Raw genomic sequence first — 27,170 nt, forward strand, 5'->3', positions numbered from 1 at the left:
GAGAACACTAGGAAGGCCGACAACGTGGCCTCAATGACCGACCTCGCCATGAAGTGGAAGGCTGGGACTGGCAGGCCAAGGTCACCGAGGTTGAGGCCGCCAAGGCTGTCGCCATCCGCGATGCCGAGCTACAGATGGAGGTTAAGACGAAGAACGTGCTCTGCCAAACTGACAAGCTCAAGGTCGAACAACTCAGCAAGTCCACAATACACTACGACACACAGGTTGGTTATGCAATAAGCATGTATAAAAATATAGTACTAGGGACAAGAGAAAATCATACTTATTGACCTCAGCATTTTATATTTTGTAGGTTCAAGAATCGAACACGCTCTTCTACAGCTGGCAGAAGGCGGCGGATACGACATTGTATAAGGAGATGAAGACGGCGGTGAGGTGAAGCGGCCGAGCAGAAACACATGCATGTCTCGATATGGGAGGAAAGGGAGGGAGATAAGGTGAGGTGTTAGCGGTGAAACATGCCACACGAGGAAAGGGGTGAAGAGATGACCTTGAGGAGGGAAGTGAGCTCGGTCCATGGCATGGATCAGAGTAGAGGAAGGTTGATCCATGGTTTGGCCAAAGGGGTGATGAGCGAGGGAGAAGTAGAAGGCCCCCTCTCATATCTTGGTGCGCGAGCAAGTCTATCGAGGTGGAAGAAGCCTGTCATTTCATGACGGTGTTGGTGACCTTGGCGTGATGTTGTTCGTCGGTTTGTGGGCGGATCAGGCAACCGTCTGGTCTCTCGATCCCCCCTTCACTAATTTTGGTGAGAAGAGGGGAGGGATGAAAGGGTGGAGGGGTGGGAGATGAGGTCGCCGATTCTGTTGGTTGTGGGGGCGAGGGCGGAGAGAGGAGAGTGAGCGACACCGGTGAAGTCTATGGATCTAGAGATGGAGGGGAACAATAGAGTGAGTGGTGCGGAGAGGGAGTGGATAGAGTGCGGTCGTTCGAGAGAGGACAACAAGTCGTATAGGAGGGGTATAATGGGAATATCATAAAAATAAAGCTTTATTTATACCTGTACACTATATATATTTAGAATAACATAAAATATTTTCTCAATAAATTACTTGAAAATATCCAAGAAATTACGGATGACCGACTATCATTATATAAAGGGGGAATCTGTTCTTTGCTCGTGGAGAAATGTAACATAGTTTTTTTATGGGCAATATACCACATACCCTAAATAGTAGATATTCGTGAGAATAACCATCAACATGTGATTTAGAGGTGAGTCTAAAATTATTTAAATTGGGATGCCACTAAATCTACTAGAAACTGCTCATTTCTTGGATTTGTCCAATGAATATATATTTTCCATACCACCATGATAAAAAATTATTCTAATCTTTGTTTATATTAGAATACCTTTGTAGGTCATAAAAACTGATGAATTTGATTGTGCTTTGGAGATGTCGACTGACAAAGACCCTGATGTAACGATGATGAAGGGGGCTAAGAATTCAACAAGTTTTACACAACCAAAAGAGGTGCATGCAAATAATTGTTCTTCTTTGTATGTATGTTGCACATGATATAATACTCAACAGGTATATTTCTCTCTCTCTATATATATATATATTAATATATATATATATATATATATATATATATATATATAATTTTGTAGAATATGAGAGAGATGGAGATGGATTATGTCGGGGTTAAAAAAGAAACCCATTCAGAGGGTTTTTGGGGCGACATCATTGGAAGGGGACAAAAATTCACCATGTTTTATACAACAAAAAGATGTGCAAGTGATGATATCCCACAACAACGACGCACTCAAAATAAAGCAAACCGGCTGGAATTACGATAAATATTTATCGCAACATTTATTTCCAACTGGTATTCCGATGAGTAAGCTCAATGATGTTCACATAACTCAAGGAAAATATTTCAAAAGCCCGTAGCAACGCACGGGCATTCTACTAGTGTATATAGCGACTCTAAGTTGAGTGCGGCGCTTCGGTGCCCAGACCCAGCTGCATCCGGACAGAAAAAAATCGAAACACATATTAGAAAAATTCAAAAAAAATTCAAGTTTTTTTGTGTGGTAGATAATTTAATGTATGAGGTCTGCTCTAATTTTCAGATCATTTGGACATCTGAGTATCTCTCAGCAAAAAAGACAAATCAGGTCAGAACAGAACATGAACATTAATTTTTTTACAGACCTTGGATTTGTCTTTTTTGCCTAGAGATGCTCCGATGGCCAAATGATTTGAAAATTGGAGCGCCCCTCATGCATCAAATTATCTACGACACAATTTTTTTTGGAATTTTATGAATTTCTCAGTTTTTATTTTGATTTTTTTCGTGAGCACAGGTGCAGTTGAGCCTAGGTTCAGAAATAGATTATCATTTTCTCGCATATAAGAACTTTTGTATTGCAATGTTGTTTGAATTTAGTATTTAAATCCCTTCAATTGAGCACATAAGTACTGAGTTGATGCAATAAAAGAAAAACAAGGATAAATTTTGATAGATGTATATAGCGACTCTGAGTTTGCCTAATACTTACATGTTTTAGAGGTTACAAATATGCGGAAATCCCCAGAGTCACAAAAATTACCATCCCGAACAAAGTCGAGTCAAAATTTGACTGAATTTACTTGAACAACAGAAAGGGAGACCGTGTCCATTCAATATCTCCTCTCTTCGTGCCCACCGGCAAAGGAAAAATCACGCGAAATGAAAATTTTCCAACATCGCCATGGACATTAGAGCATCTGTACCGGCCTTAGACAATTGGGCGGTCCATTCGATCATTGATTGGTCACAATTTTTTAATACAAACAGACGCTTTAAAAGGGCCTCAAAAGTTCGGACTGACAGGTACCCCTCATATCTAGCCAAAAAATACGACGGATATGAGGGCGCCCCTGCCACGTCGGACTGACGGCGGAGTCCCAGGCAGAAACGCCTGGAAACCCGGGGAAATCCGGCGGTCCGAAACTCGTCTCCTCTGTTGGACCAGTGGCGCAGCTCTGGCAGGCTGCGTAGTGCCTAGCCCGGCTATTTAAATCGACCGACGACATCGAAACCCTACCATCCATCCACGTTTTCCTTCGCCTGTCCGCTGCCACCACATTCCATTTCACCCGTGCCTAGTAGCCATGCCCCATGCCGTCGGGTGAGGAGCGAGCCATTTCTGATAACAGAGTGCCGGCTCGAGCTTCTTGAGCAGATCCGGGCTAGGTGCGAAGCCTGGATCGCCGCAGGGCTACCTCCAGATGCAGTGGACCCGGAGGAGTTGGAGGAGGAGGAAGAGGAGGAGGATGTGGGGGACGCGCTGAGGACACGGATCTGCAAGCGGAGCACCAGGCCATCCTGGATTCTCTCCGGTCGGAGTTGGCTGCGGTGGCCAGACGTCGTCGCCAGCAGGAGATGGAGGCGCAGCAGGCTGTGAAGGAGGCGAAGATGCTCGCCTATGGATGAGGTCGAGCAGGAGGAGGATGAGCCGGAGCCCTCCTACCCGTTCGTCCAGCCGGCGCCCGGCATCGTCGTCTTGAACATCTCTGACGATGAAGAGTAGTTAGGGTAACACGTAGTATGTAGTATCTATGATTTCTTTTGCATGCTTTGTATGGATTAGGGGTTGAAATATGAGAGACGTGGATGCAGAGTGATTAATTTAAGGCATGATTGGTTACTTTTTATGAACGCGACTTTGCGGACGTTTGAGGGACCGGATTTGTAAAGTTGCGCCTAATTTTTGAGCAGTACGAGCTTTACTCCATCCGAACAAGAGCTTCTATGCCATGCAGAGGCACCTTCATCCCTGTTCTCTCGGTGCTAGCCAACCATCTGTTTCAACCTCCATCATCAGCAGATTCATCCATGTCAAACCAGCATCCTCCTGCCTGTGCTCCCTCCTGATCCGGTGATCCCCATAGTCGCCCCCCATCTGGTTCCGCCATTGAGGGCACATGCGGTGTGCCCTGTTTAGGAACTTGGGACCGGAATTTGATCGATCGCTAACACAGAGTAAAAGACTGGCAGATTTCGTCCCCCCCCCCCCCCCCTTCTTGCTTCGAATTTCTCCCTCCTATGCTTTCTAATTATTTCTCCATTGAGTGTGTTTGCTAGTGCACACCAAGTGTTTGATACTTGTTCTGTGTGATTGGTTCAGAATTTCGCGGGGATGCGCAGAGGATAGATGGGGAAGTTTCACATCTGATTCTTCTTCATCAAGGTTACACCTTCCCCTATACTGGTTTTAGATTAGCTTTTGAAGTTGTATTTATCAGTGCACAAAGATTAACGCTTGTTCCTTTCAGTGGTGCAGAAAGATCTATGATAGGTTACTAGATCTGGTGGCAATTGGTTGATCAGGTGTGGGCGTGCAGCATGTCAATCTGGTTCTGCATATAGATGAGTTCAACTGCTTCTTCATAGACTTGCTTTATAAAACTGCATTTTTGACTACTACAGTTGTTTAGTTGCTAAGTTGCTAGCATTATGCGTCTGAACACCTAGCATAATTTATTTCTTCCTTCGTGCGTTGTTATCCCGTTATTGCTGTGATAATGAAATCCTCCCAGAAAATAATAAACCTGTCAAACCATTGAGTGAGACAAAATGTTATCTTGGCTACATAGTTCATACACCGTCCCTGATATACTTACATAATGTCAGTAAAGCAACAAATTTATTGCACTTTGAATTTGCAAGGGTTGCAATGCTCGGTCTAGTTATGATTGTAGATTTTTTACTCATTTAAAAAGGGGTATATTGAACTCAATGATTCTACTGGGATTGAAAAGAAAATGGCACCCCTGAGTGTGTTTTCATGAGCCCGTGGTAGCACCCCTGAGTGCTAGCAATGCAGCTCCGTACGCCGCCTCTGTCTGCTCTGCCTTCCAAACAGGCACCCCAAGGACTCTCTCCCGGATTGCCGTCCACTTCTCATTCTGCGCGCCTCCCCCTGCCGTAAAGACCTCCTCCACCGGCGTTGCGCCGAGCTCCTTCAGCAGTTTGTACCCACTGGCCTGCATCCATATTTATATTCAGCAACATTTCAGTAACCAGTTCAGTTCGTACGAGCTACTGCTTATCTTTCTCGAAAAAGTGCTCCTGTTATCAAGGGCGCGAGAGTGTTAATTAGCGACCTCAATGCGCGCCATGGACTCCAATATGCCGTGCAAGTACTCGGCATCGCTGTCGGGTCGAGGCTCCAGCCTCGGCTCCATGTCGGGGTCAGAGACAGGGAACCTCTCGCCCTTCTTGGGCAGAGGGTAGTAGTCAAGAGGGGAAGGAGATGACGGGTCGATGTCCCTGCTCAGCGTCACCAGCTGGTCGTTGCTGAAGAGTTGCCGGAGCACCACACCCCCGCTGTTGGACGCCCCGCCGACGAGCCACTGGTCGTCCAGGCGGTGGCTGTAGACGCCGAACCTTGCGTCTTCCACGCGGACTCTGCTGACGAGCTTGATCGCGAGCGTTGAACCCAGCGACGTCACCTGATTGATTGATTGAGTACATGGTTCAATTAATCAGTACTACAATGTTGATAATTTCTTCAAGCACTTGCTTACGTACGGTTCATCGATAGAAGTGGAACTCACCGCTTTTCCTGGATCAGTGGTTCGTGCTGCAAGAAAGGCAGCGATGCTGTCGGTTGTCCCAGTACAGACCACACAGTCATTCGAAAAGCCTGATAATGCATATTTAGTCGTCTAAGATGAAGTAGTAATAATATTAGATTATTTCAACTGCATACCGTAGTAGTGAAACAAAAAAAAATGTTCCTTAATTTACCATATTGTGAGCGCACATCTTCTTTGATTGGGCCAATGGGAACTCCGGGTGCTCTGACAGAAGAAGGCAACATGTGTGAGTATGGCTGTGACATGAGCCAGCTTGGGTATGACCCAGTCTCTGGATCATACCCTACCTGCAGTAGGATCCATTGCAGGAAAATTTATAAACCCATTGCCTTCCGTACATAGAACCTATATATGTGAACTATTTGCAACAATGTAGTCCAGCTACCTTGAGAGTATTGTTGTAATCACAAACGCCGTATTCTCCATGCAAAAGCCACAGCAGCCAGTCTGATTGGTGCATCAGTATCGCCGAATCATCGCCGCCATTCAAACAATGCTTGTTCCACCATGAGACGAGCTTGCATAGGGTGGACGAACCAGAGCACACTGTGTGATTTGCGGGAGCAATCGAGCTGATCATGGGCAGCGCATCAGGGAAGCTCTCATTGTAGAGGAAAGGGCCGGCAAGAAGCTCTCCATTGTTTCTGCAGCTTGCACAAAAAAGGCACTTACAATGCATTGGTCATCCGGTTTTATCATGGGCTGTATTGATGATTCGAGGAAAGTCAGCAAACCTATCAATGATGAGAGTGGTTGATGAAGTCCCATCAATGGAGATGGATGAGACTGATGGCTGGTGAACGGACGGAATGTCGCCAAGAAGCTGGAAGAGTGCTTCTCTCCAGGAGCTTGCCCAGTTGGTGGTTTGTCCAACCTGCCTAGCAAGTCTCCAACCAAAAGGATGTACATACAGGCTCATAAGGAGTGGAAAAATGAATGAATAAAGTCTAGGTATGGATGCACGTATCATGATGGTAAGTTTGGTTTGAGGCAGGAAGCTAAGCAAAAGAACCTCCCCATGTCAACAAAGATACGATTTCTAGTTAAAAAAGGTTAGAGAGGTGACAGGCTCTTACAGCTGGGTAAGTTCTTTTGCCTTCGGAATGGATGGCCCCTTGCTTGTCGATAAGTGCGTATCTGGCGCCGGAAGTTCCAAAGTCTATCCCGAGGTACAGAGGCCTGCTGCCGCTTTCATTCCCCGGATGATCCTGTTGCTTGAGCATGGTGATCCTTATCCTCGACGTCGTAAACGCAAGGTTCTGCACCCTACTTAATCTTGACAATCCTGAAACGTTGGCAGGAAAAACGTACATCGAATCAAGTTTTTCGCTAGACACTGTTTAGAAACCTAATTTACTGGTGCGTACTAAAGTGTTGACTTGATTTAATTACCTCGTTTTGCAGGGAGGCGAGACAGCGGCTTCGCGGAGAGGCTGAGGATTGGCATGGTGGGTGGTCCGATCCCAAGTGCATTGGTCAGTTCTGGGGTTGATTTGGTGGTAGGAAGAGACGATGGACCTTGTGAAGAAGAGGAGGTGATGCCTGTTGGGGAAGGATAAGGAACCTTTGGACACAAGACCACCGTTGTGGCTGTGGGTTATGGGGCTGGTCTAACTGAACCGAGTAGTGCGCCCGTTGTCCTCCAGCCGCTTCCTCTGCTCTATTGCTTCTTTTTCCGACTCTAGGGCTTCCAGTTGTTCTTCCTTGGTAAATGTTATATACATAAGCTGAAGTTTCGAAATGTTATATCCGTTATTTTGTCCACAAAATTTACTATGTTAGTGTGACAGTCTTCTGCAATAGACCCGCATTCTTTTACTATCATGTGTACATGCAATCAGGACTATTAAGCAAGAACTGTCGGTGCTTATTTATGCATTATTAGTTACAAATGCAGTTACACATTATTAGTTACAAATTCAGTTACCCATTATAATCTAAACTTATACTCCCTCCGTTCCTAAATATAAGACCTTTTAGAGATTCTACTATGAACTACATACGGATGTATATAGAGATACTTTAGAGTGTAGATTCACTCATTTTGCTTTGTATATAGTCTATAATGAAATCTCTAAAAGGTCTTATATTTAGGAACGTAGGGAGTAGGATGCATGGATAAAATCCGGCTGAAAGTTTTGTGCAAATGTTATATTTCAATCTGTATTTTTGTTAGCGAAAGCCATTTGGGGCACTTCATCAATCCAAATAATAGTTATACCGTCCACTATATTTATAGGAATAAAGCTAGGGGATCACTGGCCGGCCGGAGCACGCATACATTCCGAAGAACAGAAAGAAGAAGCAAGAAAATGATCCCAGGCCTCAACCAAGTGACGCGCAGCAGAGGCGGTGCAGCCCCGGCATGGTGCTGCACAGCAGCCCACCCCAGCGGGCACAACGGCCGCTGCAGGCGCGAGCTCTCGCCCCAGCGCGCCAGGCAGCCTGGGGCGAGTGAGCTCCGTCCGAGGGGAGCGCGAGCTCCGGTCTGGACGCGCGCTAGATCCTTCCCGGGCACGCAGGAGGCTCCGGTCTGGGCGCGCGGCAACTTCGGCTCGGCCGCCGCGCGACAGCTCCGTCCCCGGCGAGTGCGAGCTCTGGACTGGGCGCGCGAGAGCTCCGGCTCGGCAGCGGCGCGCGCGAGACTTCCGGCGTGCCGGTGGCGCGCGCGAGTTCCTTCCCCGACGCGCACGAGCTCTGCCTGGGCACTCGTGAACTCCATCCAGGATTCCAGGGTGCATACGAGCTCCGGCATGGGCGTGCGTCTGCTCCGGCCCAGCCACGGCGCACGCGAGCTCCGTCCCCGGCGCGCAAGAGCTTTGGCCTGGGCTCGGCCACAGCGCGCGCGAGCTCCGTGCCGAGCGTGGCACGGCAGCCATGGCGCCCATGAGCTCCGTCTGTAGCGTGATGCGATCTCCGACGCGGCGCCGGCGAGCTCTGTTAGCCTTCCTCGCTACAGCATGGTAGGGATTAGGAGGAATAAATGCCTCTGAAGGCTCAAAACATGCCTTCAAAAGTCTAACATGGCGTTTCTAACGAATGCTAGCTATAGTTACGAGACAGCCTAATGAGGCAGGTCTTTAGGATTTTCAAAGAACTCATATCCGAAAATCGGGTTTGCTATTGCCATTGATTTGTTTTGTCCCAAAAATTCACGCATAGGCTAATCTTACGGTTGTCCGCGTTCAAGCTCGAGCGTGCTGTGCTCGCGCAGCCTGAAGCCTAACGTGCGTGCATCGTGGCAGCTTGGGCTGGCCCATGTGTGTGGCAGCGTGGGCTGTCTTTTTCTGTTTTCTTCTTCTTTTTTGTCTATTTTCTGATCTGTCTTCGTTCGCTACATCCTTTGCATTTTCTGAGGCCTTTTATCTTTTTTTTTTATTTTTTCTCCCACTGCGATGCTATGAATGCATATATGTCATATGTTGCGTGCATGCACTTCCTTTGTGCGTGTATATACTGTACAATTGTTGATGCATGTTTTTTGTTGTTGTTTCAATTTTTGTGTTCATTTATAAGTAAATCATGTATCGAATTGCTAAAATTCATATAGATGAGTTTGAACGATGTTTCATCTAATTTCATGCAATTTTTTGATCGGGGTTGTCTAGTCCCACACATCCGGTGTCACTCACCCATTGTCCATTTTGCGGCTCATCACCCCGTGTGTTTTTTTGTTGGGCCATTCTTTGTGGTTTGTTTTTTCTGTGTTGTAGTTGAAAAGACAAGTTGTTTGTATAAGTCGAAGAGATGAGCTGACCGTTGGCTCATCAGTTCTTCTCATCTCCCTCTCTTTCTCATTTCTCTTTGTCTTTGGAGCAGAGGTAACCCGAGGATGGATGTGCTTTTAAACACTACAATGACAGGCAACAACCTTTTTTTGTCAAGTCTAACCCTAATATGTAAGAAGCCCGATCTTCTCTTGTCCTACTTTGTGAGTGCACTGTTCATACACAACCTGGCCTGGCCCATTTTTGGTCCCAGTTGTAACTCCACCCTCAACACGTAACTGAGGACCCCAACCACTTTTGTCCCAGCTGCAAGTCCACCCCTGACATGCAAGTCCACCCCTACAAGCCCATTTTGACTCATAACTGGGCATGTGTTTCGTCTTTCATCCCAACTCAGGGTGGCTCGCTCGTGGCCCGCACAGGACCGGACCGAACAGTCCGGGCTCGCTAGCAAACTTGATCGGTCCGGATCGGAAAAGTAGGCCCGCTCAGCACCTCGGTCCGGTCCTCATTTTAACCGAGCCGCTCGGTCGGACCGAGAACTGCCGCCGGCGACGTGGGCGCTGCGTCGAAGTGAGCATCCGGGCTCGCTTTAACCAGTCGAGCCTCGTTCGCCTGTTCGATCTCTGCATCACTCCATGCACGGCGGCTACACATACATGGTGTTCTAGTTCGCCGAGAACAGCCCGTTCAACGAGTGGCTCCACGTCCATGGAGGCGAGGTGATGGGATGGATGACCGGCGAGAACAGCACGTAGTCGGCATCTGCACAGGCACGCACGGCAAGCGGCGGCACACACGCACGCACGCCATATGTCGTTCCTGCGGTGACCGTGGTGTCAGTTAAAAGTTGTTGTCAAACATTCAGTTTCGTCAGGCGTAATTGTACTGTTAAAAGTTCAGCTTCGTCAGTTAGAATTTTCTTCAGTTTGTGACTTGGTCAGTTTGGTCTTAGGTTGTTAGCGCAGCCCGTCGATTTAATCGGATCGTAGGATGGCACGATACTAAAACGATCCTAGCGATGATGCAGGGTAGCGGGCAAGGAACGCTGGGATGGCAGAAACAGCAAGGCCTGCACACAGAAAATTGTGGGTGTTTTCCTTTCCTTTTATTCCGTCGAACAGATAACAAAAACCGCAAAAGAAACGAGGTTCGATCCGTTAATTACGGAGTCATCCCACGACCATCTCCACGTCAAAATTGATCCACTAATCACGGCAAGGCCACCACACACGAAATCGTGGGCTCATGGACGCGCTAAAATACTTGCATGTAACGGAAAATCTGCAGGAACAAACATGAGTGGCTAACAGATGCGCCCTGACCGGCGCCACCGCGTCTCGTTGCTGCCATGTGTGAACCATCGCCGATCTCGACCATGCAGTTGTCTTCATCGTGTCCAGGAGCTCGCCGGAGTCATCCGTCGCCGCTATCGTGGTCACCACGTCGCCTCCGCCGCCACCATGGGCGGTCCTCTCGGTCCGGCCCGAGCTTTACCTCCGCCGGTCCGGTGCAGGAAAAGGGGTCCGCCGCGCTGCTCGGTCCGGTCCGGTTCGGTCCGCCACCGGCCGGTCTAAACGGCGGCTCGGTCAGGGACCGGACCGGCCTGGACCGTGCCCACCCTGAATCCCAACTACAAGTCGACAATTGACTTGCAATTGGGCATGTAGTTTTATAGTTGTCCTAGTTGCAAGTCCATCTTCCATTCGCAACTGGGTTTATATTTCTCCCATTTGCAAGTCCACCCTCAACTTGCAACTAGGCATGTTTTTGTTTTTCATCCCAGTTGCAAGTCTACCCTTGACTTGCAACTGGGCTCGTTGTTTCGTAGTTGTTTTAATTTCAAGTCCATCCTCGACTCGCAACTGGGATCACAGTTTTGTTGTTGTCCTAGTTGCAAGTCCACCCTCAACTTGCGAATGGGCCATATTTTTGTTGTTGTCCTAGTTGCAAGTCCACCCTCGACTCGCAACTCGGCATGTGTTATGTTTTTCATCTCAGTTGCAAGTCCATCTTTGACTCGCAACTGGACCGTAGTTTGTTTTATCCTAGTTGCAAGTCGACCATTGACTCGCAACTGGGCTCGTAGTTTGTAGTTGTCCCAGTTTTATGTGCATCCTCGAGTCGCAACTCAACTCATAGTTCTCTCAGTTGCAAGCGCACCCTCGACTCACAACTAGCCATGTCTATTGTTTTTCATCCAAGTTGCAAGTCCACATTTGACTCGCAACTGAGCTCATAGTTTGTTTCATCCCACCCTCAATTTGCAATTACTGGTTTTGTCCCCCACTACATTTCATGCCTTCAATGCTAATGCAACTAGGCGTGGCTGGGTTGGGTTGCGGAATTGACGTTCTCGGGGGTAATTGACCTTTTTTTTCACAGCCGCAAGTCCACCATTGACTCGCAACTGGGGCTCGACCTTTTTTATCCTAGTTGCATGTCCACCCTCGACTCGCAACTGGAGCCCAACATTTTTTGTCCTAGTTGCGAGTCCACCCTCGACTCGCCACTAGGGGTCCGATCTTTTTTTGTCCCATTTGCAAGTCCACTCCTCAACAGCGAGCAAACCGCAGATGAGCCGGCCCAGGTAGCTATGATACATTTTCTATTTTTTGTTTTGTTTTTTCTTCATGATTTTTTTATTTTATCATTTTTTTCTTTCATTGGTTTTCCTCTCATTTTAATCCCAGTTGCAAGTCCACCCTTGACTCGCAACTAGGACCATAGTGTTGGGGAACGTAACAGAAATTTAAAATTTTCTACGCATCACCAAGATCAATCTATGGAGTAATCTAGCAACAAGGGGAAGGAGAGTGCATCTACATACCCTTGTAGATCGCTAAGCGGAAGCGTTCAAGTGAATGGGGTTGATGGAGTCGTACTCGTCGTGATCCAAATCACCGATGATCCTAGTGCCGAACGGACGGCACCTCCGTGTTCAACACACATATAGCCCGGTGACGTCTCCTACGCCTTGATCCAGCAAGGGGAGAAGGAGAGGTTGGGGAAGACTCCATCCAGCAGCAGCACGACGGCGTGGTGGTGGTGGAGGAGTGTGGTACTCCAGCAGGGCTTCGCCAAGCACCGCAAGAGATGAGAAGGGAGAGGGGTAGGGCTGCGCCAAGAAGGAGATATTCTCGTGTGTATGGCAGCCCAAAAACCCACTATATATAGGGGAAAGGGAGGGGCTGCGCCCCCACCTAGGTTTCCACCCCTAGGGGTGGAGGCCAGCCCTAGATCCCATCTAGGGGGGCGGCCAAGGGGGGAGAGAGGGGGGCGCTATTGGGTTTCGTAGTAATTTCAAAAATTTTCCTACGCACACACAGGATCATGTGATGCATAGCAACGAGGGGAGAGTATTGTCTACGTACCCAACACAGACCGACTGCGGAAGCGATGACACGATGTAGAGGAAGTAGTCCTACGTCTTCTCGATCCAACCGATCAAGCACCGAAACTACGGCACCTCCGAGTTCGAGCACACGTTCAGCTCGATGACGATCCCCGGACTCCGATCCAGCAAAGTGTCAGGGAAGAGTTTCGTCAGCACGACGGCGTGGTGACGATCTTGATGAACTACAGCAGCAGGGCTTCGCCTAAACTCCACTACAGTATTATCGAGGAATATGGTGGCAGGGGGCACCGCACACGGCTAAGGAATAGATCACGTGGATCAACTTGTGTCAACTTGTGTGTTTAGAGGTGCCCCTGCCTCCGTATATAAAGGAGGAGAGGAGGGGAGGCTGGCCGGCCAAGGGGGGGAGGCGCAGGAGAGTCCTACTCCCTCTGGGAGTAGGATTCCCCCTCCAATCCTAGTCCAACTAGGATTCCTCGGAGGGGAAAAGAGGAGGAGGGGGCCGGCCACCTCTCCTAGTCCTAATAGGACTAGGGGAAGGGGGGGGGCGCAGCCCATCTAGGGCAGCCCCTTCTCTTTTCCACTAAGGCCCACTATGGCCCAAATAGCTCCCGGGGGGTTCCGGTAACCCTCCCGGTATTCCGGTAAAATCCCGATTTCACCCGGAACACTTCCGATATCCAAATATAGGCTTCCAATATATCAATCTTTACGTCTCGACCATTTCGAGACTCCTCGTCATGTCCGTGATCACATCCGGGACTCCGAACAACCTTCGGTACATCAAAATGCATAAACTCATAATATAACTGTCATCGTAACCTTAAGCGTGCGGACCCTACGGGTTCGAGAACAATGTAGACATGACCGAGACACGTCTCTGGTCAATAACCAATAGCGGGACCTGGATGCCCATATTGGCTCCTACATATTCTACGAAGATCTTTATCGGTCAGACCGCATAACAACATACGTTGTTCCCTTTGTCATCGGTATGTTACTTGCCCGAGATTCGATCGTCGGTATCCAATACCTAGTTCAATCTCGTTACCGGCAAGTCTCTTTACTCGTTCCGTAATACATCATCTCACAACTAACATATTAGTTGTAATGCTTGCAAGGCTTATGTGATGTGTATTACCGAGAGGGCCCAGAGATACCTCTCCGACAATCGGAGTGACAAATCCTAATCTCGAAATACGCCAACCCAACATCGACCATTGGAGACACCTGTAGTACTCCTTTATAATCACCCAGTTACGTTGTGACGTTTGGTAGTACCCAAAGTGTTCCTCCGGTAAACGGGAGTTGCATAATCTCATAGTCATAGGAACATGTATAAGTCATGAAGAAAGCAATAGCAACATACTAAACGATCGGGTGCTAAGCTAATGGAATGGGTCATGTCAATCAGATCATTCTGCTAATGATGTGACCTCGTTAATCAAATAACAACTCATTGTTCATGGTTAGGAAACATAACCATCTTTGATTAACGAGCTAGTCAAGTAGAGGCATACTAGTGACACTTTGTTTGTCTATGTATTCACACATGTATTATGTTTCCGGTAAATACAATTCTAGCATGAATAATAAACATTTATCATGATTATAAGGAAATAAATAATAACTTTATTATTGCCTCTAGGGCATATTTCCTTCAGTCTCCCACTTGCACTAGAGTCAATAATCTAGATTACACTGTAATGATTCTAACACCCATGGAGCCTTGGTGCTGATCATGTTTTGCTCGTGGAAGAGGCTTAGTCAACGGGTCTGCAACATTCAGATCCGTATGTATCTTGCAAATCTCTATGTCTCCCACCTGGACTAGATCCCGGATGGAGTTGAAGCGTCTCTTGATGTGTTTGGTCCTTTTGTGAAATCTGGATTCCTTTGCCAAGGCAATTGCACCAGTATTGTCACAAAAGATTTTCATTGGACCCGATGCACTAGGTATGACACCTAGATCGGATATGAACTCCTTCATCCAGACTCCTTCATTTGCTGCTTCCGAAGCAGCTATGTATTCCGCTTCACATGTAGATCCCGCTACGACGCTTTGTTTAGAACTGCACCAACTGACAGCTCCACCGTTTAATGTAAACACGTATCCGGTTTGCGATTTAGAATCGTCCGGATCAGTGTCAAAGCTTGCATCAACGTAACCTTTTACGATGAGCTCTTTGTCACCTCCATATACGAGAAACATATCCTTAGTCCTTTTCAGGTATTTCAGGATGTTCTTGACCGCTGTCCAGTGATCCACTCCTGGATTACTTTGGTACCTCCCTGCTAAACTTATAGCAAGGCACACATCAGGTCTGGTACACAGCATTGCATACATGATAGAGCCTATGGCTGATGCATAGGGAACATCTTTCATATTCTCTCTATCTTCTGCAGTGGTCGGGCATTGAGTCTTACTCAATTTCACACCTTGTAATACAGGCAAGAATCCTTTCTTTGCTTGATCCATTTTGAATTTCTTCAAAATTTTGTCAAGGTATGTGCTTTGTGAAAGTCCAATTAAGCGTCTTGATCTATCTCTATAGATCTTAATGCCTAATATGTAAGCAGCTTCACCGAGGTCTTTCATTGAAAAACTTTTATTCAAGTATCCCTTTATGCTATCCAGAAATTCTATATCATTTCCAATCAGTAATATGTCATCCACATATAATATCAGAAATGCTACAGAGCTCCCACTCACTTTCTTGTAAATACAGGCTTCTCCGAAAGTCTGTATAAAACCAAATGCTTTGATCACACTATCAAAACGTTTATTCCAACTCCGAGAGGCTTGCACCAGTCCATAAATGGATCGCTGGAGCTTGCACACTTTGTTAGCTCCCTTTGGATCGACAAAACCTTCTGGTTGCATCATATACAACTCTTCTTCCAGAAATCCATTCAGGAATGCAGTTTTGACATCCATCTGCCAAATTTCATAATCATAAAATGCGGCAATTGCTAACATGATTCGGACGGACTTAAGCATCGCTACGGGTGAGAAGGTCTCATCGTAGTCAATCCCTTGAACTTGCCGAAAACCTTTTGCGACAAGTCGAGCTTTGTAGACAGTAACATTACCATCAGCGTCAGTCTTCTTCTTAAAGATCCATTTATTCTCAATTGCTTGCCGATCATCGGGCAAGTCAACCAAAGTCCATACTTTGTTCTCATACATGGATCCCATCTCAGATTTCATGGCTTCAAGCCACTTTGCGGAATCTGGGCTCACCATCGCTTCTTCATAGTTCGTAGGTTCATCATGATCTAGTAGCATGACCTCCAGAACAGGATTACCGTACCACTCTGGTGCGGATCTTACTCTGGTTGATCTACGAGGTTCAGTAGTATCTTGATCTGAAGTTTCATGATCATTATCATTGGCTTCCTCACTAACTGGTGTAGGTGTCACTGAAACAGTTTTCTGTGATGAACTACTTTCCAGTAAGGGAGCAGGTACAGTTACCTCGTCAAGTTCTACTTTCCTCCCACTCACTTCTTTCGAGAGAAACTCCTTCTCTAGAAATGATCCATTCTTAGCAACGAATGTCTTGCCTTCGGATCTGTGATAGAAGGTGTACCCAACAGTTTCCTTTGGGTATCCTATGAAGACACATTTCTCCGATTTGGGTTCGAGCTTATCAGGTTGAAGCTTTTTCACATAAGCATCGCAGCCCCAAACTTTAAGAAACGACAACTTTGGTTTCTTGCCAAACCACAGTTCATAAGGCGTCGTCTCAACGGATTTTGATGGTGCCCTATTTAACGTGAATGCGGCCGTCTCTAAAGCATATCCCCAAAATGATAGCGGTAAATCAGTAAGAGACATCATAGATCGCACCATATCTAGTAAAGTACGATTACGACGTTCGGACACACCATTACGCTGTGGTGTTCCGGGTGGCGTGAGTTGCGAAACTATTCCACAGTTTTTCAAATGTACACCAAACTCGTAACTCAAATATTCTCCTCCACGATCAGATCGTAGAAACTTTATTTTCTTGTTACGATGATTTTCAACTTCACTCTGAAATTCTTTGAACTTTTCAAATGTTTCAGACTTATGTTTCATTAAGTAGATATACCCATATCTGCTTAAATCATCTGTGAAGGTGAGAAAATAACGATATCCGCCACGAGCCTCAATATTCATCGGGCCACATACATCGGTATGTATGATTTCCAACAAATCTGTTGCTCTCTCCATAGTACCGGAGAACGGTGTTTTAGTCATCTTGCCCATGAGGCACGGTTCGCAAGTACCAAGTGATTCATAATCAAGTGGTTCCAAAAGTCCATCAGCATGGAGTTTCTTCATGCGCTTTATACCGATATGACCTAAACGACAGTGCCACAAATAAGTTGCACTTTCATTATCAACTCTGCATCTTTTGGCTTCAACATTATGAATATGTGTATTACTACTATCGAGATTCAATAAGAATAGACCACTCTTCAAGGGTGCATGACCATAAAAGATATTACTCATATAAATAGAACAACCATTATTCTCTGATTTAAATGAATAACCGTCTCGCATTAAACAAGATCCAGATATAATGTTCATGCTCAACGCTGGCACCAAATAACAATTACTTAGGTCTAATATTAATCCCGAAGGTAGATGTAGAGGTAGCGTGCCGACTGCGATCACATCGACTTTGGAACCGTTTCCCACGCGCATCGTCACCTCGTCCTTTGCCAGTGCCCGCTTATTCCGTAGTCCCTGTTTCGAGTTGCAAATATTAGCAACAGAACCAGTATCAAATACCCAGGTGCTACTGCGAGCTCTAGTAAGGTACACATCAATAACATGTATATCACATATACCTTTGTTCACCTTGCCATCCTTCTTATCCGCCAAATACTTGGGGCAGTTCCGCTTCCAGTGACCAGTCTGCTTGCAGTAGAAGCACTCAGTTTCAGGCTTAGGTCCAGACTTGGGTTTCTTCTCTTGAGCAGCAACTTGCTTGCCGTTCTTCTTGAAGTTCCCCTTTTTCTTCCCTTTGCCCTTTTTCTTGAAACTAGTGGTCTTGTTAACCATCAACACTTGATGCTCCTTCTTGATTTCTACCTCCGCAGCTTTCAGCATTGCGAAGAGCTCGGGAATAGTCTTGTTCATCCCTTGCATATTATAGTTCATCACGAAGCTCTTGTAGCTTGGTGGCAGTGATTGGAGAATTCTGTCAATGACGCAATCATCCGGAAGATTAACTCCCAATTGAATCAAGTGATTATTATACCCAGACATTTTGAGTATATGCTCACTGACAGAACTGTTCTCCTCCATCTTGCAGCTATAGAACTTATTGGAGACTTCATATCTCTCAATTCGGGCATTTGCTTGAAATATTAACTTCAACTCCTGGAACATCTCATATGCTCCATGACGTTCAAAACGTCGTTGAAGTCCCGATTCTAAGCCGTAAAGCATGGCACACTGAACTATCGAGTAGTCATCAGCTTTGCTCTGCCAGACGTTCATAACATCTGGTGTTGCTCCAGCAGCAGGCCTGGCACCCAGCGGTGCTTCCAGGACGTAATTTTTCTGTGCAGCAATGAGGATAATCCTCAAGTTACGGACCCAGTCCGTGTAATTGCTACCATCATCTTTCAACTTTGCTTTCTCAAGGAACGCATTAAAATTCAACGGAACAACAGCACGAGCCATCTATCTACAATCAACATAAACAAGCAAGATACTATCAGGTACTAAGTTCATGATAAATTTAAGTTCAATTAATCATATTATTTAAGAACTCCCACTTAGATAGACATCCCTCTAATCCTCTAAGTGATTACGTGATCCAAATCAACTAAACCATGACCGATCATCACGTGAGATGGAGTAGTTTTCAATGGTGAACATCGTTATGTTGATCATATCTACTATATGATTCACGCTCGACCTTTCGGTCTCCGTGTTCCGAGGCCATATCTGCATATGCTAGGCTCGTCAAGTTTAACCTGAGTATTCTGCGTGTGCAAAACTGGCTTGCACCCGTTGTAGATGGACGTAGAGCTTATCACACCCGATCATCACGTGGTGTCTGGGCACGACGAACTTTGGCAACGGTGCATACTCAGGGAGAACACTTCTTGATAATTTAGTGAGAGATCATCTTATAATGCTACCGTCAATCAAAGCAAGATAAGATGCATAAAAAGATAAACATCACATGCAATCAATATAAGTGATATGATATGGCCATCATCATCTTGTGCTTGTGATCTCCATCTCCGAAGCACCGTCATGATCACCATCGTCACCGGCGCGACACCTTGATCTCCATCGTAGCATCGTTGTCGTCTCGCCAATCTTATGCTTCCACGACTATCACTACCGTTTAGTAATAAAGTAAAGCATTACATCGCGATTGCATTGCATACAATAAAGCGACAACCATATGGCTCCTGCCAGTTGCCGATAACTCGGTTACAAAACATGATCATCTCATACAATAAAATTCAGCATCATGCCTTGACCATATCACATCACAACATGCCCTGCAAAAACAAGTTAGACGTCCTCTACTTTGTTGTTGCATGTTTTACGTGGCTGCTACGGGCTTAAGTAAGAACCAATCTCACCTACGCATCAAAACCACAACGATAGTTTGTCAAATAGACTCCGTTTTAACCTTCGCAAGGACCGGGCGTAGCCATACTTGGTTCAACTAAAGTTGGAGAGACAGTCGCCCGCAAGCCATCTCTGTGCAAAGCACGTCGAGGGAACCGGTCTCGCGTAAGCGTACGCGTAAGGTTGGTCCGGGTCGTCTCGTCCAACAATACCGCCGAACCAAAGTATGACATGCTGGTAGGCAGTATGACTTGTATCGTCCACAACTCACTTGTGTTCTACTCGTGCATATAACATCAACATAAATAACCTAGGCTCGGATGCCACTGTTGGGTTTCGTAGTAATTTCAAAAAATTTCCTACGCACACACAGGATCATGTGATGCATAGCAACGAGGGGAGAGTATTGTCTACGTACCCAACGCAGACCGACTGCGGAAGCGATGACACGACGTAGAGGAAGTAGTCGTACGTCTTCTCGATCCAACCGATCAAGCACCGAAACTACGGCACCTCCGAGTTCGAGCACACGTTCAGCTCGATGACGATCCCCGGACTCCGATCCAGCAAAGTGTCGGGGAAGAGTTTCGTCAGCACGACGGCGTGGTGACGATCTTGATGAACTACAGCAGCAGGGCTTCGCCTAAACTCCGCTACAGTATTATCGAGGAATATGGTGGCAGGGGGCACCGCACACGGCTAAGGAATTGATCACGTGGATCAACTTGTGTCAACTTGTGTGTTTAGAGGTGCCCCTGCCTCCGTATATAAAGGAGGAGAGGAGGGGAGGCTGGCCGGCCAAGGGGGGGAGGCGCAGGAGAGTCCTACTCCCTCTGGGAGTAGGATTCCCCCTCCAATCCTAGTCCAACTAGGATTCCTCGGAGGGGAAAAGAGGAGGAGGGGGCCGGCCACCTCTCCTAGTCCTAATAGGACTAGGGGAAGGGGGGGGGGGCGCAGCCCATCTAGGGCAGCCCCTTCTCTTTTCCACTAAGGCCCACTATGGCCCAAATAGCTCCCGGGGGTTCCGGTAACCCTCCCGGTATTCCGGTAAAATCCCGATTTCACCCGGAACACTTCCGATATCCAAATATAGGCTTCCAATATATCAATCTTTACGTCTCGACCATTTCGAGACTCCTCGTCATGTCCGTGATCACATCCGGGACTCCGAACAACCTTCGGTACATCAAAATGCATAAACTCATAATATAACTGTCATCGTAACCTTAAGCGTGCGGACCCTACGGGTTCGAGAACAATGTAGACATGACCGAGACACGTCTCTGGTCAATAACCAATAGCGGGACCTGGATGCCCATATTGGCTCCTACATATTCTACGAAGATCTTTATCGGTCAGACCGCATAACAACATACGTTGTTCCCTTTGTCATCGGTATGTTACTTGCCCGAGATTCGATCGTCGGTATCCAATACCTAGTTCAATCTCGTTACTGGCAAGTCTCTTTACTCGTTCCGTAATACATCATCTCACAACTAACATATTAGTTGTAATGCTTGCAAGGCTTATGTGATGTGTATTACCGAGAGGGCCCAGAGATACCTCTCCGACAATCGGAGTGACAAATCCTAATCTCGAAATACGCCAACCCAACATCGACCATTGGAGACACCTGTAGTACTCCTTTATAATCACCCAGTTACGTTGTGACGTTTGGTAGTACCCAAAGTGTTCCTCCGGTAAACGGGAGTTGCATAATCTCATAGTCATAGGAACATGTATAAGTCATGAAGAAAGCAATAGCAACATACTAAACGATCGGGTGCTAAGCTAATGGAATGGGTCATGTCAATCAGATCATTCTGCTAATGATGTGACCTCGTTAATCAAATAACAACTCATTGTTCATGGTTAGGAAACATAACCATCTTTGATTAACGAGCTAGTCAAGTAGAGGCATACTAGTGACACTTTGTTTGTCTATGTATTCACACATGTATTATGTTTCCGGTAAATACAATTCTAGCATGAATAATAAACATTTATCATGATTATAAGGAAATAAATAATAACTTTATTATTGCCTCTAGGGCATATTTCCTTCAGGCGCACCCCCACCTGGGGCTGGTCCCCTCTCACACTTGGCCCACGCAGCCCTCTAGGGCAGGTAGCCCCACCTGGTGGACCCCCGGGACCCTCCCTGTGGTCCCTGTATGTTACCGACAGCACCCGGAACTTTTTCGGTGACCAAAATAGGACTTCCCATATATAAATCTTTACCTCCGGACCATTCCGGAACTCCTCGTGATGTCCGGGATCTCATCCGGGACTCCGAACAACATTCGGTAACCACGTATATCTATTCCCTATAACCCTAGCGTCATCGAACCTTAAGTGTGTAGACCCTACGGGTTCGGGAGTCATGCAGACATGACCGAGATAACTCTCCGGTCAATAACCAACAGCGGGATCTGGATACCCATGTTGGCTCCCACATGCTCCACGATGATCTCATCGGATGAACCACGATGTCAAGGACTTAATCAATCCCGTATACAATTCCCTTTGTCCATCGATACGATACTTGCCCGAGATTCGATCGTCGGTACCCCGATACCTTGTTCAATCTCGTTACCGGCAAGTCTCTTTACTCGTTCCGTAACACATCATCCCGTGATCAACTCCTGATCACATTGTGCACATTATGATGATGTCCTACCGAGTGGGCCCAGAGATACCTCTCCGTTTACACGGAGTGACAAATCCCAGTCTCGATTCGTGCCAACCCAACAGACACTTTCGGAGATACCTGTAGTGTACCTTTATAGCCACCCAGTTATGTTGTGGCGTTTGGCACACCCAAAGCACTCCTACGGTATCCGGGAGTTGCGCAATCTCATGGTCTAAGGAAATGATACTTGACATTAGAAAAACTTTAGCATACGAACTACACGATCTTTGTGCTAGGCTTAGGATTGGGTCTTGTCCATCACATCATTCTCCTAATGATGTGATCCCGTTATCAATGACATCCAATGTCCATGGTCAGGAAACCGTAACCATCTATTGATCAACGAGCTAGTCAACTAGAGGCTTACTAGGGACATGGTGTTGTCTATGTATCCACACATGTATCTGAGTTTCCTATCAATACAATTATAGCATGGATAATAAACGATTATCATGAACAATGAAATATAATAATAACTAATTTATTATTGCCTCTAGGGCATATTTCCAACAGTCTCCCACTTGCACTAGAGTCAATAATCTAGTTCACATCACCATGTGATTAACACTCACAGGTCACATCCCCATGTGACCAACATCTAAGAGTCTACTAGACTCAATGATCTAGTTCACATCACTATGTGATAAACACTCAAAGAGTTCTGGGTTTGATCATGTTATGCTTGTGAGAGAGGTTGTAGTCAACGGGTCTTGCCATATTCAGATCCCTATGTATTTCGCAAAACTTTATATCGTAGATGCTGCTACCACGTTCCACTTGGAGCTATTCCAAATTGTTGCTCCATTATACGTATCCGGTATCTCTACTCAGAGCTATCCGGATAGGTGTTAAGCTTGCATCGACGTAACTCTTTACGTCGAACTCTTTATCACCTCCATAACCGAGAAACATTTCCTTATTCCTCTAAGGATAATTTTGACCGCTATCTGGTGATCTACTCCTAGATCACCTTTGTACCCTCTTGCCAGACATGTGGCAAGGCACACATCAGGTGCGGTACTCAGCATGGCATACCGTATAGAGCCTATGACAAAAGCATAGGGGACAACCTTCGTCCTTCCTCTTTCTTCTGTTGTGGTCAATCTTTGAGACTTACTCAACTTCACACCTTACAACTCAGGTGAGAACCCCTTCTTTGACTGATCTATTTTGAACTCCTTCAAAAACATGTCAAGGTGTGCGTTCTTTGAAAGTATCATCAGGCGTCTTGATCTATCTCTATAGATCTTGATGCCCAATATGTAAGCAGCTTTATCCAGGTCTTCCTTTGAAAATCACTCTTCAAACAACCGTTTATGCTTTCCAGAAATTCTACATCATTTCGGATCAACAATATGTCATCCACATATACTTATCAGAAATGTTGTAGTGCTCCCACTCACTTTCTTGTAAATACAAGTTTCTAGCAAACATTGTATAAACCTAAAAGCTTCGATCACTCCATCAAAGCATATATTCCGATTCCAAGATGCTTGCTCTAGTCCATAGAAGGATTGCTGGAGCCAGCATACCTTTTAGCATCCTTAGGATCGACAAAACCTTTTATTGTATCACATACAACTTTTCTTACGAAAACTGGTAAGAAAACTTGTTTTGACATCCATCTGTAAGATTTCATAATCGAAAAATACAGCTAATGCTAACATGATATCGACTGACTTAAGCATCGCTACGGGTGATAAATTCTCATCGTAGTCAACTCCTTGAACTTGTGAAAAGACTCTTTCCCATAAGTCGAGCTTCATAGACGATAACATTACCGCCCACGTCCGTCTTCTTCTTAAAGATCCATTTATCTCAATGGCTTGCCAATCATCGGGCAAGTCCACCAAAGTCCATACTTTGTTCTGATACATGGATCCTATCTCGGATTTCATGGCTTCTAACCATTTGTCGGAATACGGGCCCACCATCGCTTTTCCATAGCTCGTAGGTTCATTGTTGTCTAACAACATGATATCCAAGACAGGATTACCGTACCACTTAGGAGTAGTACATATCCTTGTCGACCTACGAGGTTCGATAGCAACTTGATCCGAAGCTTCATGATCACTATCATTAACTTCCTATTCAACAGACGTAGGCACCACAGAAAATATCTTTCTGTGTTGCATCACTCTCTGGTTGAAGTAAAGGTTCCACAACCTCATCAAGTTCTATCTTCCTCCCACTCAATTCTTTCGAGAGAAACTCCTTCTCGAGAAAGGACCCGTTCTTAGCGACAAACAATTTGCCCTCGGATCTGAGATAGAAGGTATACCCTACTGTCACCTTTGGGTATCCTATGAAGATGTGTTTGTCCGCTTTGGGTTCGAGCTTCTCTGGCTGAAGCCTTAAGCATCGCAGCCCCAAACATTAAGAAACGACAACTTTGGTTTCTTGCCAAACCAATGTTCATACGACATCGTCTCAATGGACTTAGATGGTGTCCTATCTAAAGTGAATGCAGCTGTCTCTAACGCATAACCTCAAAATGAAATGGTAGATTGATAAGAGACATCATAGATCGCACCATATCTCATAAGGTTCGATTACGACGTCCGGACACACCATAACCCAGTGGTGTTCCAGGTGGCTTCAACTGTGAAACAATTCCACAATGTCTTAAGTGTTTGCCAAACTCATAACTCAGATATTCTCATTGATCAGATCGTAGGAATTTGATCTTCTTGTTATGATGATTCTTAACTTCACTCTGAAATCGCTTGAACTTTTCAAACATTTCAGACTTGTGCTTCATTAAGTAAATATACCTATATCTACTCAAATCATCAGTGAAGATGAGAAAATAGCGATATCCACCGCACGCTTCAATTCTCATTGGATCACACGCATCAGCATGTATGATTTCCAACAAGTCACTTGCCCGTTTCATTGTACCTGAAAGCGGGGTCTTAGTCATCCTGCCCATGAGGCATGGCTCGCATGTGTCAAGCGATTCAAAAATCAAGTGACTCCAAACATCCATCGACATGGAGTTTCTTCATGCATCTTACGCCAATATGACCTAAGCGGCAGTGCCACAAGAAAGTGGTACTATCATTATTAACTCTACATCTTTTGGCGTGAACATGTGTAATACCACGACCGAGATTCAATGAACCATTCACATAGGGTGCATGACCATGAAAGGTATCATTCATGTAAACAGAATAACCATTATTCTCTAACTTAAATGAATGACCGTATTACAATGAACATGATCTAATCATATTCATGCTCAACGTAGACACCTGATAACATTTATCTAGGTTCAATACTAATCCCGAAGGCAGATGGAGCGTGCGATGGTGATCTCATCAACTTTGGAAACACTTCCAACACACATCGTCACCTCGCCCTTAGCCAGTCTCCGTTTAGTCCGTAGCTTTTGCTTCAAGTCACCAGTAATAGCAACTGAACCGGTATCCAATACCCAGGTGCTACCAGGAGTACTAGCGAGGTACACATTAATAACACGTATATACTTTGTTGAAGTTGCCAGCCTTCTTATCTACCATGCATTTGGGGTAATTCCGCTACCAGTGACCGTTCCCCTTACAATAGAAGCACTTAGTCTCGGGTTTGGGTTCAACCTTGGGTTCCTTCACTGGAGCGGCAACTGGTTTGCCATCCATGAAGTTTCCCTTCTAGCCCTTGCCCTTCTTGAAACCAGTGGTCTTGTTAAACCATCAACACTTGATGCTCCTTCTTGATTTCTACCTTTTGCGGTCTTAAGCACCGCGAACAGCTCCGGGATCAACTCCATCCCTTGCATGTCATAGTTCATCACGAAGATCTAGTAGCTTAGTGATAGTGGCTAGAGAACTCTATCAATCACTATCTTATCTGGAAGTTTAACTCCCACTTGATTTAAGTGATTGTAGCACCCAGACATTCTGAGCACATGCTCACTAGCTGAGCTATTCTCCTCCATCTTGTTGGCAAAAGAACTTGTCAGAGGTCTCAAACCTCTCAACACGGGCATGAGCCTGAAATCCCAATTTCAGCTCTTGGAACATCTCATATGTTCTATGGCGTTCAAAACGTCATTGGAATCCCGATTCTAAGCCGTAAAGTATGGTGCACTAAACTATCAAGTAGTCATCAGGATGTGTCTGTCAGGTGTTCACAACATCCACAGACGACGTTGTAGGGGTTTGCACATCGAGCGGTGCATCAAAGACGTAAGCCTTCTGTGTAGCAGTGAGGACACTCCTCGGACTACGGACCTAGTCCGCATCATTGCTTACAATATCTTTCAACTTAATCTTTCTCTAGGAACGTATTGAAACAGGGAGCTACAACGTGAGCTATTTATCTACAACATATTTGCAAAGACAATTTATACTATGTTCATGATAATTGAGTTCATCTAATGAACTCCCACTCAGATAGACATCCCTCTAGTCATCTAAGTGAAACATGATCCGAGTCAACTAGGCCGTGTCGATCATCACGTGAGACGGACTAGTCAACATCGGTGAACATCTTCATGTTGATCGTATCTTCTATACGACTCATGCTCGACCTTTCGGTCTTCCGTGTTCCGAGGCCATGTCTGTACATGCTAGGCTCGTCAAGTCAACCTAAGTGTATTGCGTGTGTAAATCTGGCTTACACCCGTTGTATTCGAACATTAGAATCTATCACACCCGATCATCACGTGGTGCTTCGAAACGACAAACATTCGCAACGGTGCACAGTTAGGGGGAACACTTTCTTGAAATTTTAGTGAGGAATCATCTTATTTAAGCTACCGTCGTTCTAAGCAAATAAGATGTAAAACATGATAAACATCACATGCAATCAAATAGTGACATGATATGGCCAATATCATTTTGCTCCTTTTGATCTCCATCTTCGGGGCTCCATGATCATCGTTGTCACCGGCATGACACCATGATCTCCATCATCGTGTCTTCTTGAAGTTGTCCCGTCATCTATTACTTCTACTACTATGGCTAACGCTTTAGCAATAAAGTAAAGTAATTACATGACATTTATGTTGACACGCAGGTCATAAATAAATTAAGACAACTCCTATGGCTCCTGCCGGTTGTCATACTCATCGACATGCAAGTCGTGATTCCTATTACAAGAACATGATCAATCTCATACATCACATATATCATTCATCACATCCTTTTGGCCATATCACATCACAAGGCATATGCTGCAAAAA

General features: G+C 45.8%; 1 protein-coding gene and 1 long non-coding RNA gene across 3 annotated transcripts; one reads left to right on the forward strand and one right to left on the reverse strand.

Annotated features, from left to right (window-relative positions):
• Nucleotides 1-3,713: 3,713 nt before the first annotated feature.
• On the forward strand, nt 3,714-4,591 carry LOC123188692 (uncharacterized). The gene is made up of 3 exons (XR_006495102.1): nt 3,714-3,996; nt 4,142-4,204; nt 4,290-4,591. It is a non-coding gene; the product is annotated as an uncharacterized lncRNA (long non-coding RNA).
• LOC123188689 (D-ribulose kinase) lies at nt 4,577-7,261 on the reverse strand. 2 transcript variants are annotated; one of them, XM_044600906.1, is made up of 8 exons: nt 7,008-7,261; nt 6,692-6,900; nt 6,350-6,489; nt 6,001-6,265; nt 5,767-5,902; nt 5,574-5,662; nt 5,121-5,468; nt 4,577-5,000 (listed from the first exon to the last, which is right to left on the reverse strand). In XM_044600906.1, exons 1-8 carry the CDS (start codon nt 7,060-7,062, stop codon nt 4,800-4,802), a joined length of 1,443 nt encoding a protein of 480 aa, XP_044456841.1. In that variant the 5' UTR covers nt 7,063-7,261; the 3' UTR covers nt 4,577-4,799. The 2 variants fall into 2 exon arrangements, with proteins under 2 accessions (XP_044456841.1, XP_044456852.1); XM_044600917.1 differs by having other exon boundaries at nt 6,001-6,259; nt 7,008-7,240.
• Between the last annotated feature and the right edge of the window lie 19,909 nt (nt 7,262-27,170).

Source organism: Triticum aestivum, chromosome 1A (genome assembly GCF_018294505.1).
Source record: "Triticum aestivum cultivar Chinese Spring chromosome 1A, IWGSC CS RefSeq v2.1, whole genome shotgun sequence".
NCBI classification, from domain to species: domain Eukaryota; kingdom Viridiplantae; phylum Streptophyta; class Magnoliopsida; order Poales; family Poaceae; genus Triticum; species Triticum aestivum.

What these genes read in the sequence shown, in the direction of transcription:
- LOC123188689 (XM_044600906.1), bottom strand. Translation starts at nt 7,062, where the DNA reads ATGCCAATCCTCAGCCTCTCCGCGAAGCCGCTGTCTCGCCTCCCTGCA. An exon ending in TCGCCTCCCTGCAAAACGAG is followed by an intron (nt 6,901 to 7,007) that starts GTAATTAAATCA and finishes CCAACGTTTCAG; the next exon opens with GATTGTCAAGATTAAGTAGG. An exon ending in AGTCCATGGCGCGCATTGAG is followed by an intron (nt 5,001 to 5,120) that starts GTCGCTAATTAA and finishes ATATGGATGCAG; the next exon opens with GCCAGTGGGTACAAACTGCT.